The sequence below is a fragment of the Pseudophryne corroboree genome, chromosome 6 (assembly GCF_028390025.1).
Source record: "Pseudophryne corroboree isolate aPseCor3 chromosome 6, aPseCor3.hap2, whole genome shotgun sequence".
In the NCBI taxonomy this organism is placed as follows: Eukaryota; Metazoa; Chordata; class Amphibia; order Anura; family Myobatrachidae; genus Pseudophryne; species Pseudophryne corroboree.
The window spans coordinates 372503274-372528116 of NC_086449.1; the positions used below are offsets into that span (position 1 = coordinate 372503274).

At 44.5% G+C, this 24843-nt stretch overlaps 1 protein-coding gene across 2 annotated transcripts in view; it reads left to right on the top strand.

The window, feature by feature from the left end:
- KCP (kielin cysteine rich BMP regulator) overlaps positions 1–24843 on the top strand; it is a 288203-nt gene that overhangs the window by 115338 nt on the left and 148022 nt on the right. For both annotated transcript variants that reach the window (XM_063926699.1, XM_063926700.1), the window contains 16 exons: positions 2474–2570; positions 2673–2755; positions 3125–3218; positions 3673–3752; positions 6147–6320; positions 7157–7250; positions 7369–7451; positions 8141–8234; positions 9545–9624; positions 10367–10452; positions 16706–16796; positions 17626–17725; positions 18539–18624; positions 21551–21644; positions 21755–21907; positions 22144–22250. In XM_063926699.1, the coding sequence (XP_063782769.1) occupies positions 2474–2570; positions 2673–2755; positions 3125–3218; positions 3673–3752; positions 6147–6320; positions 7157–7250; positions 7369–7451; positions 8141–8234; positions 9545–9624; positions 10367–10452; positions 16706–16796; positions 17626–17725; positions 18539–18624; positions 21551–21644; positions 21755–21907; positions 22144–22250 (1596 nt within the window). The remainder of the gene's footprint in view (positions 1–2473; positions 2571–2672; positions 2756–3124; positions 3219–3672; positions 3753–6146; positions 6321–7156; positions 7251–7368; positions 7452–8140; positions 8235–9544; positions 9625–10366; positions 10453–16705; positions 16797–17625; positions 17726–18538; positions 18625–21550; positions 21645–21754; positions 21908–22143; positions 22251–24843) is intronic.

The window sequence follows — 24843 nt, forward strand, 5'->3', positions numbered from 1 at the left end:
ATCATTATCACGAGTTTGCTTCAGTGATTAATACCATTACTGAAATGAGGCAGCATAGGTTGAAAAAAAGCTCACAATTGGTTTGTGGGACAGTTGAAAATGTGGCTAGTTAGAATTACAACTAATATTGGGACTGATTCTGATTTGGGAATAGAGCAAGTACCTGTGCACCTGGAGAAACCATGTTACAATGCATTGTTTTGCATGTGAGGTAAATACTGGTTGTTTTGTATGTTTTTACACTGCAATTTAGATTTCCGTTTGAACACACCACTCACAAATCTAACTCTCTCTGCATATTTGAAATCTACTCCACTTGCAGTGCAGCGTGGTTTTACCAATATGGTTTTACCAATTTCTTCTGTGATCCCTCCATTCTCGATACAGCTACAGCCCCCATAGGTTTCTATGGGGGATGCAATGCTGTCAGATACTGTATACTAAGCTCCAGAATGCAAATCAATTCTGAGCGTGGCCCCTGCCACAGCTAACGCCACCTGAAGATGGCGTTAGCCCGTGGAAGCCTATGGGCAACAGATTGCAAACTTGGCTGGCAGAGGGTTCCCCTGTAACTCTTCCCAGCAGTGGCTGGCATGTATGCGTGGTCAGTGGACCATGCATACACTGGAGTTCCGCTGCCACTCCGAGCACATCGCAGAGACGGGCTCTAGGTACGCTTTGATACAGGCCAGCGGAATAATCGCATAATGCAGAGCAATTTTGGGCGCTGATATCACACCCAGATCACATTAAGTATGTGATTATCGATAATCGTGGTCTATCGTGGTGATTGATAATCTTGGTTTGTGTACTCGCAGTACGGCAGTACGGATGGTTTAATTACTGCCTCACAGTACTGAGGTCATGGGTTCGATTCCCTCCATGGCCCTAACTGTGTGGAGTTTGTATATTCTCCCCGTACTTGCGTGGGTTTCCGCCGGGTACTCCGGTTTCCTCCCACAATCCAAAAATATACTGGTAAGGTAATTGGCTCCCAACAAAATTAACCTTAGCGTGAATGTTTCTGTGTGTACATGTGATAGGGAATATAGATTGTAAGCTCCACTGGGGCAGGGACTGATGTAAATGAGCAAATATTCTCTGTAAAGCGCTGCGGAATATGTGTGCTGGGAAGGTAATAAAATAAATAATAATAATTTAACAGATAGATAGCAATAGGATTAATCTTTACCACAAGGTGTGTGTGCAGCTCCCAGCTTCTGTGCACCAGAACCAGAGCAATGCAGTAGCTCTTCACCAGTAAATAGAGCCTGTAGTGTCTGATGTTTTATTTATTTGTTTGTTTTATACCTAGTCTTAAGGTGCCCATACACTAGTGCGATTTTGCACAATTTCATCCGATTTTGACGGATCGGGATGAGAAATCGGATGAAAAGTGACAAATCGCAGGTCAATCCGATGTGCTTCTTGTGCGCATCGGATCGGAGCTTGTGGATGGCAGAGGCTGCACTATAGATTTCTTGGAGGCGGCGGGCTCCGGCAGCCTTGGGTGGGGTCGCATACGATACACGTATGCAAAAGGACTGCATATGATGTATCGTATGCGAACATGCCACCTGGGAAGCCGCCGGGCAGTTCAAGGGCAACGTAGGCAGCTTCTCCCCATGGAGAAGTTGCGCTAGTGTATGGCCACCTTTAGTTGTGACTTTGAAGTGAGTAGGTGTGGAATATGGTTACAATAAAAATTGCCTCTCATAACAGATTTGTATGAAAAGCTAGTCATGGAAACAGATCAGATACAGAAACACCCGTAGAAAGGGAAAGTGGACAGATATATAGTCAGAGCCTGAGACAGGGCACTAGGACAGATATGCTGTAAAAACAAAGATAGGCAGTGAAAAGAGAGACATAATGTGTTCTGCATAGTAAATAGGGATGGCAGGCAGATAAAGGGGAAATATATGATGCAAACAGACAGATAGGGAAATATGACAGAATTACTGGAGTCGCACAAACAGAGATACAAGCAGAGACTCTCACAGACACAATAAAGCATAGTTTAGAATTAGTGAGAAAATGTAAATTCCAATAAGCAAAAACAGGTAGAAAGTGACCCATCTCTTGCTCTGTTTATGTAACGTGAAATAATGCTTCCATAAATGTCAGGACATAGCGTGGGAAAATTGGAAAAAGCATTGGTTCATTCAAAGTTTGAAGCCAAAAGTTATAGTTGGACCAAATAATTAGCTGAAAAGAGAGTCTGCGTCCTATAGGTTGAATACTTCCACAAAACAAAGCGCTGTGAGTTTGTTCGATCCCTTCACAGTAAATAGTAAATATGATGAGGTATCAGCTGTAGGTAGGTGCTGGGAGATTAGGTTTGGTACACAGTGTACACTTATCAAGATGGTTTAATATCTATTTAATTCTCAATATGTACTACCGTTATTGCACTACCTCACCCTCTCTTATTATATCTCTTATTATGAACTGTTTATGTATCTGCTTGTAGAATGGAACAGTCCAGTGTGTGAGAGAGCGCTGCCCAGACCTGACATGCTTGAGGAGATCTATCCCACCGGGTCAGTGCTGTGCTGTCTGCCAGCAAGGTGAGACTAATGCCTTATACCACTGCTGATAACTGGTGCTATGAGCCATTGTATTACCTGAATCACATATCAGGGATGAGCTGTACCTTTTCTTGCTTGCAGGATGTGAATACGAGGGCCTGGCATACAGAAATGGGGACTACTTCCTTTCACAGAGTAATTTTTGTTTGAACTGTTCCTGCTTGGTAAGTTTAACACATAGGGGCAGATTAACAACAAGTGATATTCTTGCTATCACTCGTTACTAATCTTAAATGGTGCTCCAACCAATCAACTCCTGTCATTTTTCAAACACATGATTGGTTGGAGCACCCTTTACTATTAGTAACTAGTGATAACAAGAATATCACTCGTTGTTAAACCTGCGCCTAATCCCAAACGCTGCAATACAATTCTAGATCCAGCATTGTGACCATGCATGCTCCGTGATGGACTCTGGTAATTCATTCTATTGTTGTAACACTTTGCAAACATCATCTCTAAGCAAGTGTAAATCTCCTAAGCACTCAGGTAGATTGCTCGGCTGGCCCCTGACATGTTTTGTTCTGTTGCAGAATAATCTGGTGAGATGTTTACCTGTTCAGTGTCCAGTAGCTGCTTGCAGCAATCCAGTACCGACCCCCGGCCAGTGCTGCCCCACCTGCCCAGGTAAATCTTATTTCACAATAGTAAATCTGCTCAATGGAAACAATTATGAGCCATTGTCTCCCATTTATTTGCTGTTCTGGTGATTTGTCATGGTAAAATATATCACTGATATTCTGTCCTGGGAATAAATGGATTAAACATTTTATTTATCAAAAATTGTTTGCGGTAACGCCAATAAAATTTTGAGAACCCTCCGTTCCCACATCAATTGGGTTATTAGGCAGCATTTGGAACTTTGACTTGGGATTGTGTAAAATAGCAGTGACTGGAGAGCCAACATTTCATCACCCCTGATTTAGAGGATAAAAAAAGAAGGGATGAATAGACCATGGTGTCTGTCCCTCTCACCGCAGGTTGGCACAATGACAGACATCGAAGAGGTTTATGGCCCATGAAGACATTCCTCAAGATGGCAGTGACATCACCTACATGTTATTCCCTTTATTCCTCCTAGTGTGTGACTTCAATGGGCGTCCCTTATTACCTGGCCAGAACGTTACCACCACTGACGGATGCCATCATTGCATATGTCAGGTGAGTACTGGGAAGCATAATAACAATGACTTTCCACCAGCCTAATCCTCATAAAGGGTTACAGATTATGATGCAGTTGATTAAATTAAACTGTAATAATATTGTTATCAACTATTTAGTCATCACAGAAATGTAAAAAATTGCATTGGCCTATGAACACTTAGGGGGTTATCCAATTACCTGTGTTCAATGACCGTGGTAATTGTATCGTTGGAGGCTATCCTGTTACCCCGATGAGGCCTGGTCCTGCTGCCAATGCCGGCACTTATTGCGGATTATGCTTTGGGTGCCTCAGGAACCAGAAGCATAATCTATGATAAGCGGGCAGCCAGAGCTGCAATAATGCATCATACCTCCCAACGTGACCTTCTCCAGGAGGGACAAAATGCTCTGCTCCTGGACTTCCCCTTTTAATTTATGATTGCCATCACCTGTGCTGAAACACCTTTCTTATCCATTAACCTGTTCAACACAGGTGATGGCAATCATAAATTAAGAGAAAAGTCCTGAAGCAGAGCATTTTACCCTTCTGGAGAGGGTCATGTTGGGAAGTATGATACATAGAATCGGGGACTTATCCCTGTCCCATGTGTTTTCAAACGATCGCGGGTCCTTTTTCGGCCGATGAAAACGGCCTGTAATAGGATACCGTGATAATGAATTAATCACGATAACTGTCCATTTTTATTGGCCGAAATGGCATTGTGACTAATTGGATACCCACCTTATACTTTAACGTTTTTTTGTTCTGCTCTTGTAATGGATATTGCAGGCAAGCAAAATGATGGCTGTATGTTGTATGTCTTCTCTAGTGATATGCCATTACTGTCCTGTTTTGGTAACCTGTTTTGGTAACCTGTTTTGGCTATCTTTGTGAAAAAGTGCTGCTTTCAGCAGTCAGAGATTTGTATATACATTGCATCTATGATTCATACATTTACTAAACATTATTTGTTAGAATATGCAGATACACCTGTTTGACTACTGAGCATATAACTGGAAATGAATTGCCCCTGTGCAACAATTTCCAGAATTGGGCAAAAGTAAAATCATGACATTATAGGCCAGCTTACACGCACTCTAATTAATCACCACATTTATATCTTCCTCTAAAATATTGTTTGTCCAAGGCTTGCTAATGTTTTAAATAAGCCACAAGCTTTAAATAAGCCACACTAGGCCTGTCTCTAGTACACTTGTACATTCTATTACTTTGGCATTTGTGCACATAAAAATGAAATGAAGTATATAGGGGGGTATTCAATTAGTGCCGTTTTTTCGACCAGTCAAAAACACGGCACATTTTGCCCGTTTTTAGGTTGAATTTACATTCGACCTATTCAATGGCCGTGCCGTTTTTATGACTAGTCGAAAAATCCGTTACTAGCGAAAACCACTTGTATTGGCAAATTCACCGCCGATATATGTGTTTTGGCGAATTCGTGGCCGCTTTTGCCCATTTTTGGCGCAATTTCCACGAAAATGTATTAAAAACTGGGCGAAAACGCCCGCAATTGAATACCCTGTGTCGAATTAGTGACGATTTTTTGACTGGCTGAAAAAACGGCACTAATTGAATACCCCCCAGGGCCCATAGGCTGAAGACTGACCTCTTTCATTTCTGCCAAGTATGTGCAAATATCAGGTCTTTTTACTGATGAATAATTCTCTGTGGCCCACGCCACTAAATGTGTATTCTCCATTCCTTCATTATAATATTTTGTCCCAAAGCACAGTCTAGTTTGGCATACTATATGGGTGCTAGCAATCCACAAGCGATGATCCAATGCATCCAAATGTGCAATAATTATTAATCAGCATGTATTTGTATTGCGCCAGCATATTCCATTGCACTTTAGGGTTGGGAACACTAATAGAATAAGATTGGGTATTAACAGACAGACAGAGAACCCTCACATTTGCCACCATCTCGTAATACTAAGGGGTAAATTTACTAAGCAAGTGGTGTGTTTTGCTTTGAAAAGCATTGCCTTTTTAAATGTCCTGTAAAAACGCACTTAGTAAATTTACTCCTAAGTTATGAGTTTTCCCATAGACATGAGTGAAAACATGCTATACATACAGCACAGTAAATAGTTGCTAGTAAATACAGCAAATAGTTGCTTCAATACTTTTGAAGAAACAGTGGCAGCTGGTTTGGCTAATACTGCAGCCAGCAGTAACTTTATGCCTAGCCATTCCTGCAGTAAGAGAAGGATCATATGAAGAAAAACATGCAATGATTACCAATAAATTCGCTAGAGGAATTTTCATTAGGAAGCTGAAGGTGTTTTGATGACTGATTTGCTTACGGCTGTTACTTTGAGTCTAGTTACTGTTATGTAATTGACCCTTATATCCAACTTTGCACTCTTTTTATGCCCTGATCGTCAGGATGGTGACGTCAGATGCACGGATGCTGTACGTTGTCCTCAGACCTGTACTCATGGTGTGAAACGTGGTTCATGCTGCCCAGATTGTTCAGCCTGTGACCTGCAAGGTGATATTATACCCAATGGAGTCACATTTCAGGGTAATGGTGATCCATGTGACAGCTGTATGTGCCAGGTAATTTACCAGTCAAGTACTGCATGTGCTGTCTTAAACTGCTGCAAGTTTTTTTTTTTTTTTTTTTAAGCAATACTCTTTGATTGTACTTTAATAAGCATTCCTCATTTGTGGCATCTAGCATAGTGTCCACATTTACCGTCCATTCATGTTTGTACGCAACTCAGTTGCATCTCCACTAACTAAATGGATAGGCTTGCATAAAGTAACTGTGTGTAGAATTGTGGCCTATTTCATACTAATATTGCAAAATATACAGTTATTCTGTGCAGAGACAAAATTATGTTTTGTGTTCGTGAACACAAAAACCTGAATAACAGTGAATACCTTTATTCATTCATTAACTGGTTGACTGTGTAAAAGCGATTGTTACTTGTAAGTATAATAAAATATATACAGGTATATCCCTCTGAGTACTATCTCATGTTTATAGTGCACCTTTCTAGTCAGTACAGTGAGGTACTGTGTATGAATTCTTCCAGATACTCTCCATACTGGGTGCTTTCCTTTACTACTCTACTGTTCTTGTTTGTTTTTAGCCTTATAGCTATAAGGAAGCTTTTGACTTTTTCATGGTTTGTGAGGTAATATTATCCTGGGTATATTTATAAGAGATGAGCGGGTTCGGATTTACTCGGTTCTTAACGCCAGAATTATCGCAAGTTCTTTTTTTCTGGATTTTTCTTATTGGCTAACCAAAACACGTGACGTCCGTGAGCCAATAAGGAGATTCGAGTAAATCCGAGTAAAACCAAACCCGCTCATCTCTAATTATAATAATAATAATAATAATAATAATAATAATAATAATAATGTGTCTGTGTTTCTTTCTGCAGAATGGTAATGTGAATTGTATACGAGTGTCTTGTCCGAAGTTAACTTGTGTTCTGCAAGAAGAAGTTCCTGGGGAATGTTGTAAGAGTTGTCAAGGTAATTTTACCACTAGAGTCACATAATTCCATCCTGGGCATTAGTTACAACATTGTACAATACTTTAGCACGGAGCCAGATTACATGCAATCATCTCTCCATTACTTCCACATCCCAGGCTGCATTGATGGGACAGTCACACGCAGACATGAGGAGGAATGGAGACCACAGGGGGAGCCGTGTCATAGTTGCCGTTGTATGGTACATCACATAAACACCTCTGCATTCCTCTGAACTAGCTTGTACGCCGCTGCAGCTGCTCTCTGATACTGGATTTTTCTCTTTGTCCTATTCATAACATGATAATCCTCTGTAATAAATAAATAATTGTATTGCCCGATAAAAGCCTGACTTAGAGTTGGATGCAAATGTATCTGCGAGTTGTAGCTTTGCATGTCATGTAAAATGTACCACGCTAGGTATTCACACAACGTGTCCAGTATTTTTAGCTGTATGGATGTATGGATCTAACACTTGATCTCTTGTAGTATGAGTGTTATAGTATATCAGAGGCATTCACTTGGAAGCAGAGTACAGTAAGGGCATGGATACATAAAGTAACCATGCCTCCTGGGCCACACACATATTTAGGTACATCTGAAATATGTGCAGTGTATTTTTTTTCAGCCACACAGGTTAGTAAAGTACCGCGCTTCTCATATGAGTACTAACTTGCGCTATGGCGCACAGTGAGATATGAGATACTAAAACCGTAAATATGAGCAGACGTATCTTAGTTATGTCAGTGCATATTTGCGTAGGCCCAATTTGTGCAATCCTATGTGCAACTCTAAATAAACTTCTAGTGCTCTATACCTTTCAAATGGAGCTGTAGCATTAATTTAGAGCTTTTTGCCACTCTGAATCTACATCTCTTCTTCTGTGTACAGGAGGGCAAAGTTCAGTGTAGAAAACGTCACTGTGCCTCTCTGTGCAGAAACCCCGCACCTCCCAGACCAGGAACCTGCTGCCCTGTGTGTGACGGTAAGCCACTGAGCATATATTTAGTTCTCCTTCTCGGAATGCTTCTTCCAAGGTAAAAAGGAGTGTGTTTTTAGCTGAAAAATAAAAGATTTTATTATTCTTACTGAAAGACTTTTGTTTATCGGTGCTAAAAATTGTATACTGCAAATCTGTGTGTATCTAGAAAACAAAAGCATGAGTGTTTTGTTCATATTTTCATCAAAACTTTTAAGCTTGCAGCCCGTCGTCAAGGGACCCCAATTCTCTGCAAGTCCCTACAATAGCATATATGCGTGACAGTATTAATGCCATATATGTATACAAAACAGCCATTGTATAGATGTTACCCTCTTTACCTAGGAGGTTTGTGCATTTAACTGCAATTAAATGGTGTGTTGGAGATTAATGCTAGTTTAGGCACTTGCAGATAATTGGAGTCACTTGATGATGATCTGCAAGCTCAAATGTTTTGATAAAAATATGAACAAAATCCCCATGCTTTTATTTGCTAGATACACACATATACACATTGCAGTATATTATTGCTAGAGCCGATGGCATAGTCTTTCTGTTTGTCTATATATATATATATATATATATATATAGCAATAATATTGTCACCAACTGGTACCATGGGGGTCATTCCGAGTTGATCGCTCGCTGCTGATTTTCGCAGCGCAGCGATCAGGTTAAAAAACTGCAAAACTGCGCATGCATATGCACCGCAATGCGCAGGCGCGTTGTACGGGTACAAAGAGGATCGGTGCTGGGCGATGGATTTAGCGAAGAATCCATTCGCACAGCCGAACGCAAGGAGATTGACAGGAAGAAGGCGTTTATGGGTGTCAACTGACCGTTTTCTGGGAGTGTTTGGAAAAACGCAGGCGTGTCCAAGCGTTTGCAGGGCGGGTGTCTGACGTCAATTCCGGACATGAACAGGCTGAAGTGATCGCAAGGGATGAGTAAGTCCAGACCTACTCTGAAACTGCACAAATGTTTTTGTAGAGCTCGGCTGCAAAGACGTTCGCAAACTTTCAAAGCAAAAATACACTCCCCCGTGGGCGGCGACTATGCGTTTGCACGGCTGCTAAAAGTAGGTAGCAAGCGATCAACTCGGAATGAGGGCCCATGTACAATATGGGTAAAACCCCCAAGTATTTTATATCATTTATCATCTTTAATTTTCTTGGCAACTGGTGGCTATAATCTGATTAGTTGCTATGGGTTACAGTCAATTTAAACACATTGTACTATTATTAAATAAGCCACCCTCGTCTTGACAAGCAACACCTCATACTGCATACTGTAACACGGACATCTTTTCCCCTCAGGCTGTTCTTATACTGGTCGAACTTATCACAACGGTCAAGTAGTAAGAAGCTCTGATTCCTGTGCCCGCTGCTTGTGTGAGGTGCATTTTCCGGCTTTATTTTAACTCTTGTTCTTAAAATATTATTTTTCTTTTGTCATTTTCAGTATATATTAGACATTGCAATATTTACAGAATATTACATATTGTTACATATAGCCTTTCACAGGAAAAAAAACAACAATAAATGATCTGTTAGTAAAAGACATATTGATACTTCTATGTGTAAAGCATGGGGGAACATAGGGTTAGATCAAGAATAAAAAGCTGTATTGAGGTACAAAGCACACTGGTGCACAGTGCAGATATTTTTAGCAGGTGAATGTTGGGGGTGGTCTTCACTTTGCCGGCGGCCGGGCTCCCGACGACCAGCATCCCGGCGCCGGAATCCCGACCGCCGGTATACCGACAGTTCTTCTCCCTCTTGGGGATCCACGACCCGCTGGAGGGAGAATAGCCACCGTGCCCGCAGCGTGGCGAGCGCAATGAGCCCGCAAGGGGCTCATTTGCGCTTGCCCAGCTGTCGGTATGCCGGCGGTTGGGATTCTGGCGCTGGTATGCTGGTCGCCGGAAGCCTGACTGCCAGCATACCATACTACATCCAATGTTGGGGCTCCACCATTCACTTGGTATGTCACTGTTGTGTCTCTCAATACCACTGTCATTGCAGCTTTCGCTGTTTAATTAAAAGCAGAACTGGGAGGCTAAATAAAAGGAAGGTCAGGTCGAAGAAGCAGATGGGGGATATGCAGACATTTAACGTACGCTCTTTTGTGTCTCATAGAATGGAAATGTCCAATGTAGTCCTATACCGTGTAGCCCAACACAGTGTAGAAACCCTGTCCGGAAGCCAGGAGAGTGCTGCCCAAGGTGACATGTATATTCTTCCTTATACACAGCATAACTGTACACCATATATGATTCCTGCCATAAGATAGTCGCCAAGCTACATTACACAATACATGATTAAAGGCGTTGAATTGAAAAGCTTTGCATAGGCACTTGGTCATCATCAAAGTAAAGCAGGTTGTTTTGTCTTTCTCTAACGTCTTAGTAGATGCTGGGGACTCCGTAAGGACCAAGGGGAATAGACGGGCTCCGCAGGAGACTGGGCACTCTAAAGAAAGATTTAGTACTACCTGGTGTGCACTGGCTCCTCCCTCTATGCCCCTCCTCCAGACCTCAGTTAGAATCTGTGCCCGGCCAGAGCTGGGTGCTTTTAGTGGGCTCTCCTGAGCTTGCTAAGAAGAAAGTATTTTAGTTTAGGTTTTTTCTTTATTTTCAGAGAGCTTCTGCTGGCAACAGACTCTCTGCTGCGTGGGACTGAGGGGAGAGAAGCAAACCTACTAACTGCGGCTAGGTTGCGCTTCTTAGGCTACTGGACACCATTAGCTCCAGAGGGATCGAACACAGGTACCTAACCTTGATCGTCCGTTCCCGGAGCCGCGCCGCCGTCCCCCTCGCAGAGCCAGAAGTACAGAAGCAGCAGAAGCATGAAGACATCGAAATCGGCGGCAGAAGACTCCTGTCTTCACTTAAGGTAGCGCACAGCACTGCAGCTGTGCGCCATTGCTCCCGCAGCACACCCGCACACTCCGGTCACTGTAGGGTGCAGGGCGCAGGGGGGGAGGGGGGGGGGGGGCGCCCTGGGCAGCAATTAAGGTACCCTTTGGCAAAATAACACATATATCCAGTCAGGCACTGGATATATGTTCGAGCCCCCGCCATTTTTTACACATAGAAACGGGACAGAAGCCCGCCGCTGAGGGGGCGGGGCCTTCTTTCTCAGCACACCAGCGCCATTTTCTCTTCACAGCTCCGCTGGAAAGACGCTCCCCAGGCTCTCCCCTGCAGTATCCAGGTGCAAAAAGGGTAAAAAGAGAGGGGGGGCACATACATTTAGGCGCAAAACGATCACAAACAGCAGCTACTGGGTAATCACTAAGGTACAGTGTAATCCCTGGGTTATATAGCGCTGGGGTGTGTGCTGGCATACTCTCTCTCTGTCTCCCCAAAAGCCTTTGTGGGGTCCTGTCCTCAGTCAGAGCATTCCCTGTGTGTGTGCGGTGTGTCGGTACGTCAGTGTCGACATGTTTGATGAGGAAGGATATGTGGAGGCAGAACAAGTGCAGGTGAATGAGGTGTCGCCGCCGACGGTGCCGACACCTGATTGGATGGATATGTGGAAGGTGTTAAATGATAATGTAAGCTCCTTGCATAACAGGTTGGATAAACCTGTAGCCTTGGGACAGTCAGGGTCTCAACCCATGCCTGATCCTACAATGCAGAGGCCGTCAGGGTCTCACAAGCGCCCACTATCCTAGATGGTTGACACAGATGCCGACACAGAGTCTGACTCCAGTGTCGATGACGATGATGCAAAGTTGCAGCCTAAAATGACTAAAGCCATCCGCTACATGATTATAGCAATGAAGGATATATTGCACATATCAGAGGAAAACCCTGTCCCTGACAAGAGGGTTTATATGTATGGGGAGAAAAAGCAAGAAGTGACTTTTCCCCCTTCACATGAATTAAATGAATTATGTGTAAAAGCGTGGGATTCCCCTGATACGAAAGTAGTAATTTCCAAGAGATTACTGATGGCGTATCCTTTCCCGCCAACGGACAGGTTACGCTGGGAATCCTCCCCGAGGGTAGACAAGGCGTTGACACGCTTATCTAAGATGGTGGCCCTGCCGTCTCAGGATACGGCCACCCTAAAGGATCCTGCGGATAGAAAGCAGGAAGCTATCCTGAAGTCTGTTTATACACATTCTGGTACTCTACTGAGGCCAGCAATTGCTTCAGCCTGGATGTGTAGTGCTGTAGCAGCTTGGACTGATAATCTCTCGGAGGAGATAGATACCCTGGACAGGGACACTGTTCTACTGACCCTGGGACATATCAAGGACGCTGTCCTATATATGCGCGATGCCCAGAGGGACATTTGCCTGCTGGGCTCTAGAATAAACACTATGTCCATTTCTGCCACAAGGGTCTTATGGACTCGGCAATGGACAGGGGATACCGACTCTAAAAAACACATGGAGGTTTTGCCTTATAAGGGTGAGGAATTATTTGGAGACGGTCTCTCGGACCTAGTTTCCACTGCTACGGCAGGGAAGTCAAATTTCTTGCCATATGTTCCCTCACAGCCCAAGAAAGCACCGTATTACCAAATGCAGTCCTTTCGTTCGCAAAAGAGCAAGAAAGTCAGAGGGGCATCTTTACTTGCCAGAGGCAGGGGTAGAGGAAAAAAGCTGCACCATGCAGCTAGTTCCCAGGAACAAAAGTCCTCCCCGGCTTCCACTAAATCCACCGCATGACGCTGGGGCTCCACAGGCGGAGCCAGGAGCGGTGGGGGCGCATCTCCGAAATTTCAGCCACCAGTGGGTTCGCTCACAGGTGGATCCTTGGGCTATACAAATTGTGTCTCAGGGATACAAGCTGGAGTTCGAAGTGACGCCCCCTCACCGTTACCTAAAATCGGCCTTGCCAGCTTCCCCCATGGAAAGGGAGGTAGTGCTGGCGGCAATTCACAAGCTATACCTCCAGCAGGTGGTAGTAAAGGTTCCCCTCCTTCAACAGGGAAGGGGTTACTATTCCACTATGTTTGTGGTACCGAAACCGGACGGTTCGGTCAGGCCCATCTTGAATTTAAAATCCCTGAATATTTATCTGAGGAAATTCAAGTTCAAAATGGAATCGCTCAGAGCGGTCATTGCAAGTCTGGAAGAGGGGGATTTCATGGTGTCTCTGGACATCAAGGATGCTTACTTGCATGTCCCCATTTATCCGCCTCATCAAAAGTACCTCAGGTTTGTGGTACAGGACTGTCATTACCAATTCCAGACGCTGCCGTTTGGCCTGTCCACGGCACGAGAATATTTACCAGGGTGATGGCGGAGATGATGGTGCTCCTTCGGAAGCAAGGAGTTACAATTATCCCATACTTGGACGATCTCCTCATAAAGGCGAGGTCCAGGGAGCAATTACTGATCAGCGTAGCACACTCTCAGGAAGTGTTGCGGCAGCACGGCTGGAATCTGAATATTCCAAAGTCGCAGCGGATCCCTACGAAGCGTCTGCCCTTCCTGGGCATGATTCTGGATACAGGCCAGAAGAAGGTATTTCTCCCGGAGGAGAAGGCTCAGGAGCTCGTGACTCTGGTCAGGGACCTCCTGAAACCAAAACAGGTGTCGGTGCATCACTGCACGCGAGTCCTGGGAAAGATGGTGGCGTCATACGAAGCCATTCCCTTCGGCAGGTTCCATGCCAGGATTTTTCAGTGGGATCTGTTGGACAAGTGGTCCGGATCGCATCTTCAGATGCATCGGCTGATCACCCTGGCCCCCAGGGCCAGGGTGTCTCTTCTGTGGTGGCTGCAGAGGGCTCACCTCCTCGAGGGCCGCAGATTCGGCATACAGGACTGGGTCCTGGTGACCTGCTGATTCAGTCAGACAACATCACTGCAGTGGCCCATGTCAACCGACAGGGCGGCACAAGAAGCAGGGTGGCGATGGCAGAAGCCACCAGGATTCTTCGTTGGGCGGAGAATCACGTGCAGGCACTGTCAGCAGTGTTCATTCCGGGGGTCGACAACTGGGAAGAAGACTTTCTCAGCAGACACGACCTCCACCCGGGAGAGTGGGGACTTCATCAAGAAGTCTTCACGCTGATTGCAAATCGATGGGAACTCCCACAGGTGGACATGATGGCGTCACGCCTCAACAAAAAGCTAAACAGGTATTGCGCCAGGTCAAGGGACCCTCAGGCGATAGCTGTGGACGCACTAGTAACACCATGGGTGTTCCAGTCGGTCTGTGTGTTTCCTACTCTTCCTCACATACCCAAGGTGCTGAGAATTGTAAGAAAAAGAGGAGTGAGAAAAATATTCATTGCTCCGGATTGGCCAAGAAGGACTTGGTAACCGGAACTGCAAGAAATGCTCACAGAGGACCCATGGCCTTTGCCTCTCAGACAGGACCTGTTACAACAAGGGCCCTGTCTGTTCCAAGACTTACCGCGGCTGCGTTTGACGGCATGGCGGTTGAACGCCGGATCCTAGCGGAAAAGGGCATTCCGGATGCTGATAAAGGCTAGGAAAGACGTGACAGCAAAATATTATCACCGTATATGGCGAAAATATGTTGCTTGGTGTGAGGCCAGGAAGGCCCCTACAGAGGAATTCCAGCTGGGTCGATTCCTGCACTTCCTACAGTCAGGAGTGACTATGGGCCTAAAATTAGGGTCCATTAAGGTCCAGATTTCGGCCCTATCCATTTTCTTTCAAAAGGAACTGCCTTCACTGCCTGAGGTTCAGACGTTTGTTAAGGGAGTGCTGCATATTCAGCCCCCTTTTGTGCCACCAGTGGCACCTTGGGATCTTAACGTGGTCTTGGGGTTCCTGAAATCCCACTGGTTTGAGCCACTTAAGACCGTGGAGCTAAAGTATCTCACATGGAAAGTGGTCATGCTGTTGGCCTTAGCGTCGGCTAGGCGTGTGTCAGAATTGGCGGCTTTGTCATGTAAAAGCCCCTATCTGGTTTTTCATATGGACAGGGCAGAATTGCGGACTCGTCCGCAATTTCTACCAAAGGTTGTGTCTTCATTTCATTTGAACCAACCTATTGTGGTGCCTGCGGCTACTCGTGACTTGGAGGATTCCAAGTTGCTGGACGTGGTCCGGGCTTTGAAGACTTATGTTAACAGAACGGCTGGAGTCAGGAAGACTGACTCGCTGTTTATCCTGTATGCATCCAACAAGTTGGGTGCTCCTGCTTCAAAGCAAACTATTGCGCGCTGGATCTGTAACACGATTCAGCAGGCTCATTCTGCGGCAGGATTTCCGCATCCAAAATCAGTGAAAGCCCACTCCACAAGGAAGGTGGGCTCTTCTTGGGCGGCTGCCCGAGGGGTCTCGGCATTACAGCTTTGCCGAGCTGCTACTTGGTCGGGTTCAAACACTTTTGCAAAATTCTACAAGTTTGATACCCTGGCTGAGGAGGACCTTGTGTTTGCCCATTCGGTGCTGCAGAGTCATCCGCACTCTCCCGCCCGTTTGGAGGCTTTGGTATAATCCCCATGGTCCTTACGGAGTCCCCAGCATCCACTAGGACGTTAGAGAAAATAAGATTTTACTCACCGGTAAATCTTTTTCTCGTAGTCCGTAGTGGATGCTGGGCGCCTGTCCCCAGTGCGGACTTTCTGCAATACGTGTATATAGTTATTGCTTAATAAAGGGTTATGTTATATTGGCATCCTTTGGTTGATGCTATGTTGTTTGTTCATACTGTTAACTGGGTAAGGTTATCACAAGTTATACGGTGTGATTGGTGTGGCTAGTATGAGTCTTACCCTGGATTCCAAAATCCTTTCCTTGTAATGTCAGCTCTTCCGGGCACAGTTTCCTTAACTGAGGTCTGGAGGAGTGGCATAGAGGGAGGAGCCAGTGCACACCAGGTAGTACTAAATCTTTCTTTAGAGTGCCCAGTCTCCTGCGGAGCCCGTCTATTCCCCTTTGGTCCTTACGGAGTCCCCAGCATCCACTACGGACTACGAGAAAAAGATTTACCGGTGAGTAAAATCTTATTTTTCCTATCTTAATTTACTAAACTGCACTTTTCCAAGCCATTACGTCTTAAGTTGGATTTAAAGGAGCAATACTATTAAATATAAGCATTCCTTGTTTTGTATATATTATTATTGCCACTTTGAATGCAGCAGCTGAAACCTCTGAAGGTGTACCGGCTTTGAAAATCTCTGCATAGGGAAGATGTATCAAAACTTTGAGAGTGCAGTTGTCCATAGCAACCAGGCAGCTTCTAACTGTCATTTTATGTACAGTGCTAGATAAATTACAGAAGCTGATTGGATGCAATAGACAACTTCTTAACTTTATCTCATAGATTTGACACATCTCCCCCAGAGTCCTTTGGATTTTATATTTGGCTTGGGATATTATTACAAGCACCTGCAAATTACCACATCCTCTAAACTTGGAATATTGCATCATTCTTCCATACTCCTTATATAATAATACATATTCCCCGGTACATATCTCTGTTCCTCCTTTCTATAATTATACAACCCCACTCAGTAGTCTCTCTCTGCTTTTTAGGTGTGAAGGATGTGAGTTTGATTCTCGGACATATGGTGAAGGTGATGTGTTCACAGCTGCACATGACCCCTGTCTCAGCTGCACGTGTATGGTGAGTGTAGACTGACCTAGAATTATGTTACAATTGGTATGAGAATTATTACAGCACACTGCACAAATTATTACAGCTGACTGCGACACGCCCTCGAAACGATAGCAACACGCCTGTATTTTTGTAGCGACCCCGTTCTTCCTCCCACATACGCTCCTATATGTCATTCACACTGCTTCTGAATTCACAGTACAACTGCTGTCTTCAATCCATGGCGGTACATGCGCTGTGCCACTCAGACGTATACACAGTAGAGACAATGGGGCCAATTCAGTAAGGTTAGCAAATTCTGCTAATCAGCAGAATTTGCTAACCATTAGCATGCATGCTGAGGTTCGCCCAGCATGCTGACCTGCGCCTCCCCCCTGCTTCAAGCAGAAATTGCGAACAGCACACAATTTCTGCTTGTTAGCCATTTTTGTTGTCGCAGCGGCTGCGTGTGATCTCACGCAGCCGCTGCGGCCGCACCCCAGACACGCCCCCGTTCGCACGTACCAGCCCACCGTTTGGGCTGGCACCCCCCCGCAACGCTCCATTTCCACCCAGAAAATGGAGCGTTGCCGCCCCCCTCCCGCCCCACGACCACCTCTGCTTGATTGACAAGCAGAGGCAATTGTAATTTCTGCGGCCCCTCTCAGAAATTGCGGGCGCATGCGCCCGCGGCCCCTCAGCAAAAATTCCGCTTGAATCGCTACTTGCGATTCATACTGAATTTGCCCCATTATTGGGTAAATCAAAGAATATCATCCCAAAGTTACTTGATTTTTGTAACTTGTATTATTAGGGATTAAATGATCTAGGTTCTTCTTGTTTATTTTCCTCTGCTTAGGCCGGAGAGGTTTCATGTGATCACCTGGACAGGCGGTGTACTCCTACGCAGTGCAGTCACCCAGGCAAAGCCAAGGGACAATGCTGCCCAACCTGTGAAGGTAAAGGATATATACTGACTAAAGAGAGTAGGGTGTGGATTATTATATCTACACTAAAAAGGTCGGCAGGGTCAAAAGGTCGACTTGGAAAAGATCGACACAAAAAAGTTTATTTTTGTTGGGGTGTTGTGTCACTTTACTGCCATAAACAAGCCCGATTAGTGTTCTGCGTCACCTCGCATGCCTCGCTTCGCTCGCCATGCTTCAGGCAAAGTGCCTCGCTCCGCTACCGCTGCACTCGGCACAGGTTACTATTCCCAATCGTAGTCCACGTGGATGGTAAAGTATGAAAAAGCTTAAATTAAAAAAAAAAAAAACATAAAAAATTGTCTACCATATGTGTGTCGTCCATTATTATGTCGACCTTTTGACCCTGACGACCTAATGCATGTCTACCAGTAGTGGTAGACCTATTGACTGTAGACCTTTTTAGTGTAGATCTATAGTCCGGAAACACAGAGAATGTCCGGAAACATAGAAGAGGGTAGGTGGAGAAGTTGCCCTTAGTAACCATTCAGTTTCTAGCTACCATATATCAAGTACAGTCTATAAAATGATACCTGGAAGCTGATTCTCCTCCACCTGTACTCTGTGTAAGGTTTCATACATCTGCCCCGTTGTAGGATACAATGACAGCCAGTTTGTGCCCATTTAAGAGGCATAAAAATATAAAATAGAGCAGACAGAGATACAAGAAAAATGGAAATAATATAAGTTGGCTGTGAGGGCTACAGCAGGATGCAGTGAATGAGTATAATACACTAAGAATGTGGTTTAATAAATCACTTGTTTACAATGTTTTTCTCTCCACAGTTTGTGACTTTGAGCGCACAATATACTTTGATGGACAGACGTTCCAGCCCCGGGGACATGGGCCCTGTCTTCAATGCAGCTGCACAGTGAGACCAGCTCTTTATCTCTACTAGCCTTGTCCCATGCTTTCTTACCCCCCACCCCCTGTAACATACAGTACAGTACTCCATGCCTGTAGCTGTGACCCCCAGCCGCATACAACTGATGGACTGCAGAGGCTACGCTGTACAGCATGCCAAAATGTAAATTAGTTTCTGGGTGCATATACTCACATACTCAAAGGTCTTGGAGTAACTGGAAAGAAGTACTTTGTAATGTGATCATTCTATTATATACTACATACTGTAACTCACTAATGCAGCCAGACCTCTGAAAACTGAGGTTTTACATAATCCCCCTATGTATCAAGCTCTGGAAAGCAAAACTTTACAGAGCATGTACCCGATAGACAACGGCATCGATAGATAGCATTGCATATATAAGACCGTAGGCTGAAGATGTCTCTCTGCCCCCTTCCATGGCTTGCACATGCTCAGGCTGAAGGCCGTGCATGTGCAATAGTACTCATGAGTCATAAACCCTGAAGTCCACACAACACAAGGGACAGCTCTTATTGGAAGTTATTAATCTCAATTATTCATGCATGCAGCATTAATAAACGCTCCTGTGCATGCAATAAGGGGTGGGATGTTTTGCATAGACTATTCCCTGTGACTGTAAAAGGAACAGTGTGGCAGATGTATTAAGCCTGGAGAAGGGATAAAGAAGTGATAAAGCAGTGATAAGTGCAAGGTAATAATGCACCAGCCAATCAGCCCCTAACTGTCATTTTTCAAATCCGTAATGACTGGCTGGTGCGTTATCACCTTCCACTTATCACTGCTTTATCACTTCTTTATCCCTTCTCCAGGTTAATACATCTGGCCCAGTATTATTTATACCATGTGATATAATATCAGATATATTAGAGCCGAGTTCTTCTAGTTGAAAAGGAATGTGCTCTATCTTTGATGGTTTCATATAAATACACTGCTTCCTAATGCCAAGATCAAACAGCACATGCAATAATTTCCCTTAGCTTAGCTTCTTAGCACTATGACCTGAGCACTATTATGCTATGATAGAAAATAAAATAGAGTGACCTTTGTACATGAAGGAAATGCTAAAGGCTATATGTGTTCAATTTGCAGACCCAATGGTCAGTACATATACGCTCCATATGCAATGAGGGATTATGCATCAAAGGATGCTTTAAATCTCTGCCCTTTTCATGACTAAGCTTTAGAAAAGAAGAATAAGTAACTGATAGTAAACCACATGTTCAGTCAAACATATATTCTATAAAAACATCTCTTAAAATGTATCTAGAACTCAGCGTATATTTCTTATGATTATGGAGGTAGAGCATGTCAAAGCAGTGAGAGAGTTACACATGGTTCATCATTATAGTGCCAGATATTGGCAGAAATAAAGGTAGCTGAAGGCTGTATAACCCTAATGCTACGTAAGTGGCTAGTATTGGAGCTAAGATGTGGGTTAGTTGTTAGGAGTCAAATGGTTTGATTGACAGGTGTAGTTGGGGCCAGTTAGCCTATTATAGTGTAGTGGGGGGCTTATGAGTTTATATAAGGGAGAGTCAGGTTTCAGTCACTTCCTCAGGATGTTCAGGATCCACACCCACTCTTCCCTATTATGGTTTGTTGTATGGTATATTGTGTTTGTTGTTTTGTTTTTCTGAATTCATTCAATTTCAAACTTAGGGGTCTATTCATGTAGGAGAGAAAAGCCCTGTTTAGCATTAAACATGGATTTTCTCTGCTTCGTGCTATTCACGGAGCAAGTTAACATGCGGCCCCCCTACTTTAGTGTGGTGAAAGCCATTCACGAAGGAATGGAAAGCTCAGCTTTATGCTTCTCCATGGAGTTCAGGTTCACCATCCCAGGATGGCGCAACCTGAACATCGGTGCAGAAATGGTAGGGAAGCTCGATGCTTCACTGCTCTCTGCCTGACACCCGAGCTGGCTCTGCCCCCCTGACCTCCCAGCAGCCCCTGCAGCATCCCGGTAGGTCAGCCAGCGGCGCATGCGCAGAGGGACCGCTAGCTGAATCCAACACTGCAAAGGGGGACTGCTAGAGAAGACAGCATCGATGGAGCCCGGGATACATCGCCGGAAAGGTGAGTATACATGAATTTATACTTATCAAAGCTATACATCACATCAAACCAATACCATGTATAGTGATAAGTAACAATTCAGTTTTCGTGATGTACATGAATAGACCCCTTAGTAAAGGCTCAGTTTGGTGGGAAAGCATTGCTACTCAGTGGCCAATAGTGGGCGCAAGTGATAGCTGCAAGGCAACCTGTCTCTGCCCAAAGGGGAGACCTGGACATCTTCATTAAGGTTTGGCCCCAGTAGTGCTATGCTAAAACAGAGGGGAGTGTAGGCCTTCGCAGCTCAGTTTGTGTCAAGGGCGTACAGCCATACCTATTGATAGTGATTTACATAGAAACATAGAATTTGACGGCAGATAAGAACCACTTGGCCCATCTTGTCTGCCCCTTTTTTTTATCCTTTAGGTAATCTCAACCCTTTTTTAACCTTAATTCTTCATAAGGATATCCTTATGTCTATCCCAAGCATGTTTAAATTGCTCTACAGTCTTAGCCCCTACCACATCTGATAGGAGGCTATTCCACTTATCCACTACCTTTCTGTTAAGTAATTTTTCCTTTAAGTTCCCCTGAACCTCCCTCCCTCCAGTTACATCTTGGCTAGAGCTGAGTTTCGCAATGCTTTCATAGACCACCTTAATCCAGTCTATGTCATATTAATAAAAGCTGTAACCTTATTTTAATCCCAATACTTGTACCTTGTGTCTTTATTTCCAGTTTATTGATTATTGTTTATTATATTTACTGATAACAAATCCTAAGGTTCACCGACTATAGACATCTTACACAGCTTAAAAATCTAGGCTCTATAACTGACACCATCTTTGTCATGCAGAAAGGACATGTGCGCTGTGCAGAGGAGACCTGCCCACCAATATCCTGCCCAAACCCAGTGAGAGACCCAGATAAATGTTGCCCAGTCTGCAAAGGTGATGACAGAATACTCCTGTAACTTTGTGCTTTGTATTTTCTACACTCCCTTGATTTATCATTTGCACGCCCCTTAATTGTATTAAATTCAGTTACTCTTTCTCTCTAGTCTGTGTGCAGGATGGGGTAGAATTCTTGGAGGGAGTAGAGTGGGAGCCGGAAGGTGACCCATGTAGCAGCTGTGCTTGTCTAAATGGTGACACAGTGTGTGGGGTGAGTCAGTGCCCCCCACTGTCCTGTCTTCACCCAACCCACAATGAAGGTGAGCTACCGCATTACACTATAGTCTACTCTTGTACAGCACATGATAGAATTTTCACTGGGATTATTTACATTCCATTTGTCATGCACACTGCACCACTAATATACAAAGAAGCTCCCAAGAGATTCATAAATCCTGTACTCACAAGAGGGTTCTTCCAGCACTTATTCTTACAACTTATTCAGGCCAGATGCTGTGTGTGTCTAGAATAATAAGTGTACTCTCTCAACCATTAGGTGAGTGCTGTCCGGTGTGTGATGTATGCACCTACAACCAGCAAGTGTACAGCAATGGATTGGACTTCACAGACCCAGATAACCCATGCCAGAACTGCTATTGCCAGGTGAGTGCTGAAATAACTTATAGAGTCTGCTATAAAGGGTCCATAAAATATTTTCTGTGACCATTAGTCAATAATAACATACTGTATGACTTAATCCTAGCAGAATGCAGTCAGTGGTACAGTAACCTTTACCACTCCTTGTTAGGTACAAACATTTCTGTCTTATTATTCACTTTTGTGAGCTATGCGTTTTTTTATGTTATTGCTGTTTAATATATTTATAATTAGGGGCCACTAAGGGCCTGATTCAGGCTCGCACGCAGTCCAGATTTAGTTTTAGGTGGTTGAGGGTTTCGGGGCTGCAATGGATGCTGCAGCATGATTGACATACTGCAGGCATCTGGGGGAGGAGACAAGGTTTTCTTCAAAAAGGGGACATGTTGCCTCCATGTTGGGGGCATGCCAAAGCCAGTGGCTGCATTCTCAGACGCAGTTTCTTTGGCCCCGGCAGCGTAATTTGTCGGACATCCTGAGTAACTGGAGGGTTACTCACATGTCCAATGCTGTGACCAATTGTTGATCCGATGCTTGCATATTATCACACAGCTACTGCATACAAAATCCCAGTGGCGGTGCCATTTGTGTCCGCCTCTGAACCTGGCCCTAAATGTCCTTTCAAGTCATGATTGCATGATTGCAGTTTCATCTTTACATATTTATTACAGTTCAGTTGATTAAAGTAATTTGAATTAAAATGATTTCATAAAACAAATGTATGCTGTCTATACTGTATGTATGGTCTTTTAGCCTGATGGTGGATATCTCCATCCCCTTGCATTCAGATAGAGTCTGGCAGACATTGATTAATGGGGCTAATTCAGACCTGATCGCTCGCTAGTAGTTTTTTGCAGTCCAGCTATCAGGCAGTCGCCGCCTACAAGGGAGTGTATTTTAGCTTTGCAAGTGTGCGAACGCATGTGCAGCCGAGCGGTACAAAAAAACTTTATGCAGTTTCTGAGTTGCCCAGGACTTACTCAGCTGCTGCGATCACTTCAGCCTGTCCGCGGCCGGAATTGACGTCAGAAACCCTCCCTGCAAATGCTTGAATACACCTGCGTTTCCCGAACCACTCCCAGAAAATGGTCAGTTGACACCCATAAACGCCTTCTTCCTGTCAATCACCTTGCGATTGGCTGTGCGAATGGATTCTTCATTAAACCCATCGCACAGCAACAATCCGCTTTGTACCCATACGACGCGCCTGCGCATTGCGGTGCATGCACAGTTCTGTCCTGATTGCAGTGCTGCAAAAAACACTAGCGAGCAATCAGGTCTGAATTAGGCCCAATGTACTGTTCCGATACGTCCCCCTCCATTAGTGAGTGTTGTATCCAGTTCTCTGGGGCTGATGTATTGCCTTCAAAACAACAAGATGCACCTTTAAGAGGTAGTTACTTATCATATACAGTAATCCACCATAGTTTAATTTACAATTGCGACTAGGGAAGCCAATCCCGGGCCATTTTTTCAATCCCGGGTATCGGGATTGAAAAATGGCCAATCCCGGGATTCCCGGGATACCCGGAATTGGCTTTTTCCTAGGTGGCCGCCCCCTCGCCCCACCCCGCCCCGCCCGCCCGCACATATAACTCAACATATACCAGGGGCGGGCGGGAGGGGAACATCTTCTGAACGCTGCTGGCGGCTCCTACCAGCAGCTGACAGCGCAGCGTGACCTCTCACGCTGTGCTGGGGACCCGGAAGCAGGAAGCCAGGCAGCGTTTGAGCGTCCTGTGGACGCTCAACACTGATCCTTCAATCGCCGGGATTGGAGCTTCCAATCCCGGGATTGAATCCCGGCCATTTTTGGGCCTAAATCCCGGGATCCCGCCGATCCCGGGATTGGCCACCATAATTGCGACACTTGAAATTGCTGCCCAGATCCACATCCTTGGGCATTGAAATGGATGAAAAGTTTATTTGACATAATAACTGACAGTGAATTTTCTATATTTGATGAGATTAGTGATAATATTGTTTACCTCTAAAAGTTCTGTCATTTAAATGAAGAAATGCATTATTGTCACAAATTATGGCAAATAGGTTATAAAAGAATGAAGCTTACTCCTCAGTATTATAAGGACAAGAAAAAGTTGTAAAACCCCTTTCTCAGTTCTACCAACAGCTTTTAAAGAGGCCATTCAATGGGATAAAGCAGACCTTTCAGGGCGTCAGAAAGAGAAAGACATTTATGGGACAGTTCAATCACTTGTACATGCAGTAGCCTAACATCACATGTTTTACTGCACAACCCTATAGGGAATAAGGCCAAATAGGTTATGTGATATTGTTGTTATAGCGCTAACACCTGGGAGGATTGAAACAACACATTAGTGATGGTTTGATATAAAGTAATTCAGATTTAAGTTCTTTCATTGACTATATTATATACAGTACTGAAAAGGCAATGTGCTTTAGGGCTCTAGACACAAGGACATAGCCTATGTTTTCTGTGGTGTATAGTTTAACTAGTGGTACTCTGGATTATAAACCCTTCCAGCTTTGTAAATAAGCATACTGTGCATGACATGGTAACCTGCGAATATGTAGCCAAAGATATGGGAACTGGGGGTGGGCAACCCTCACACTGGAA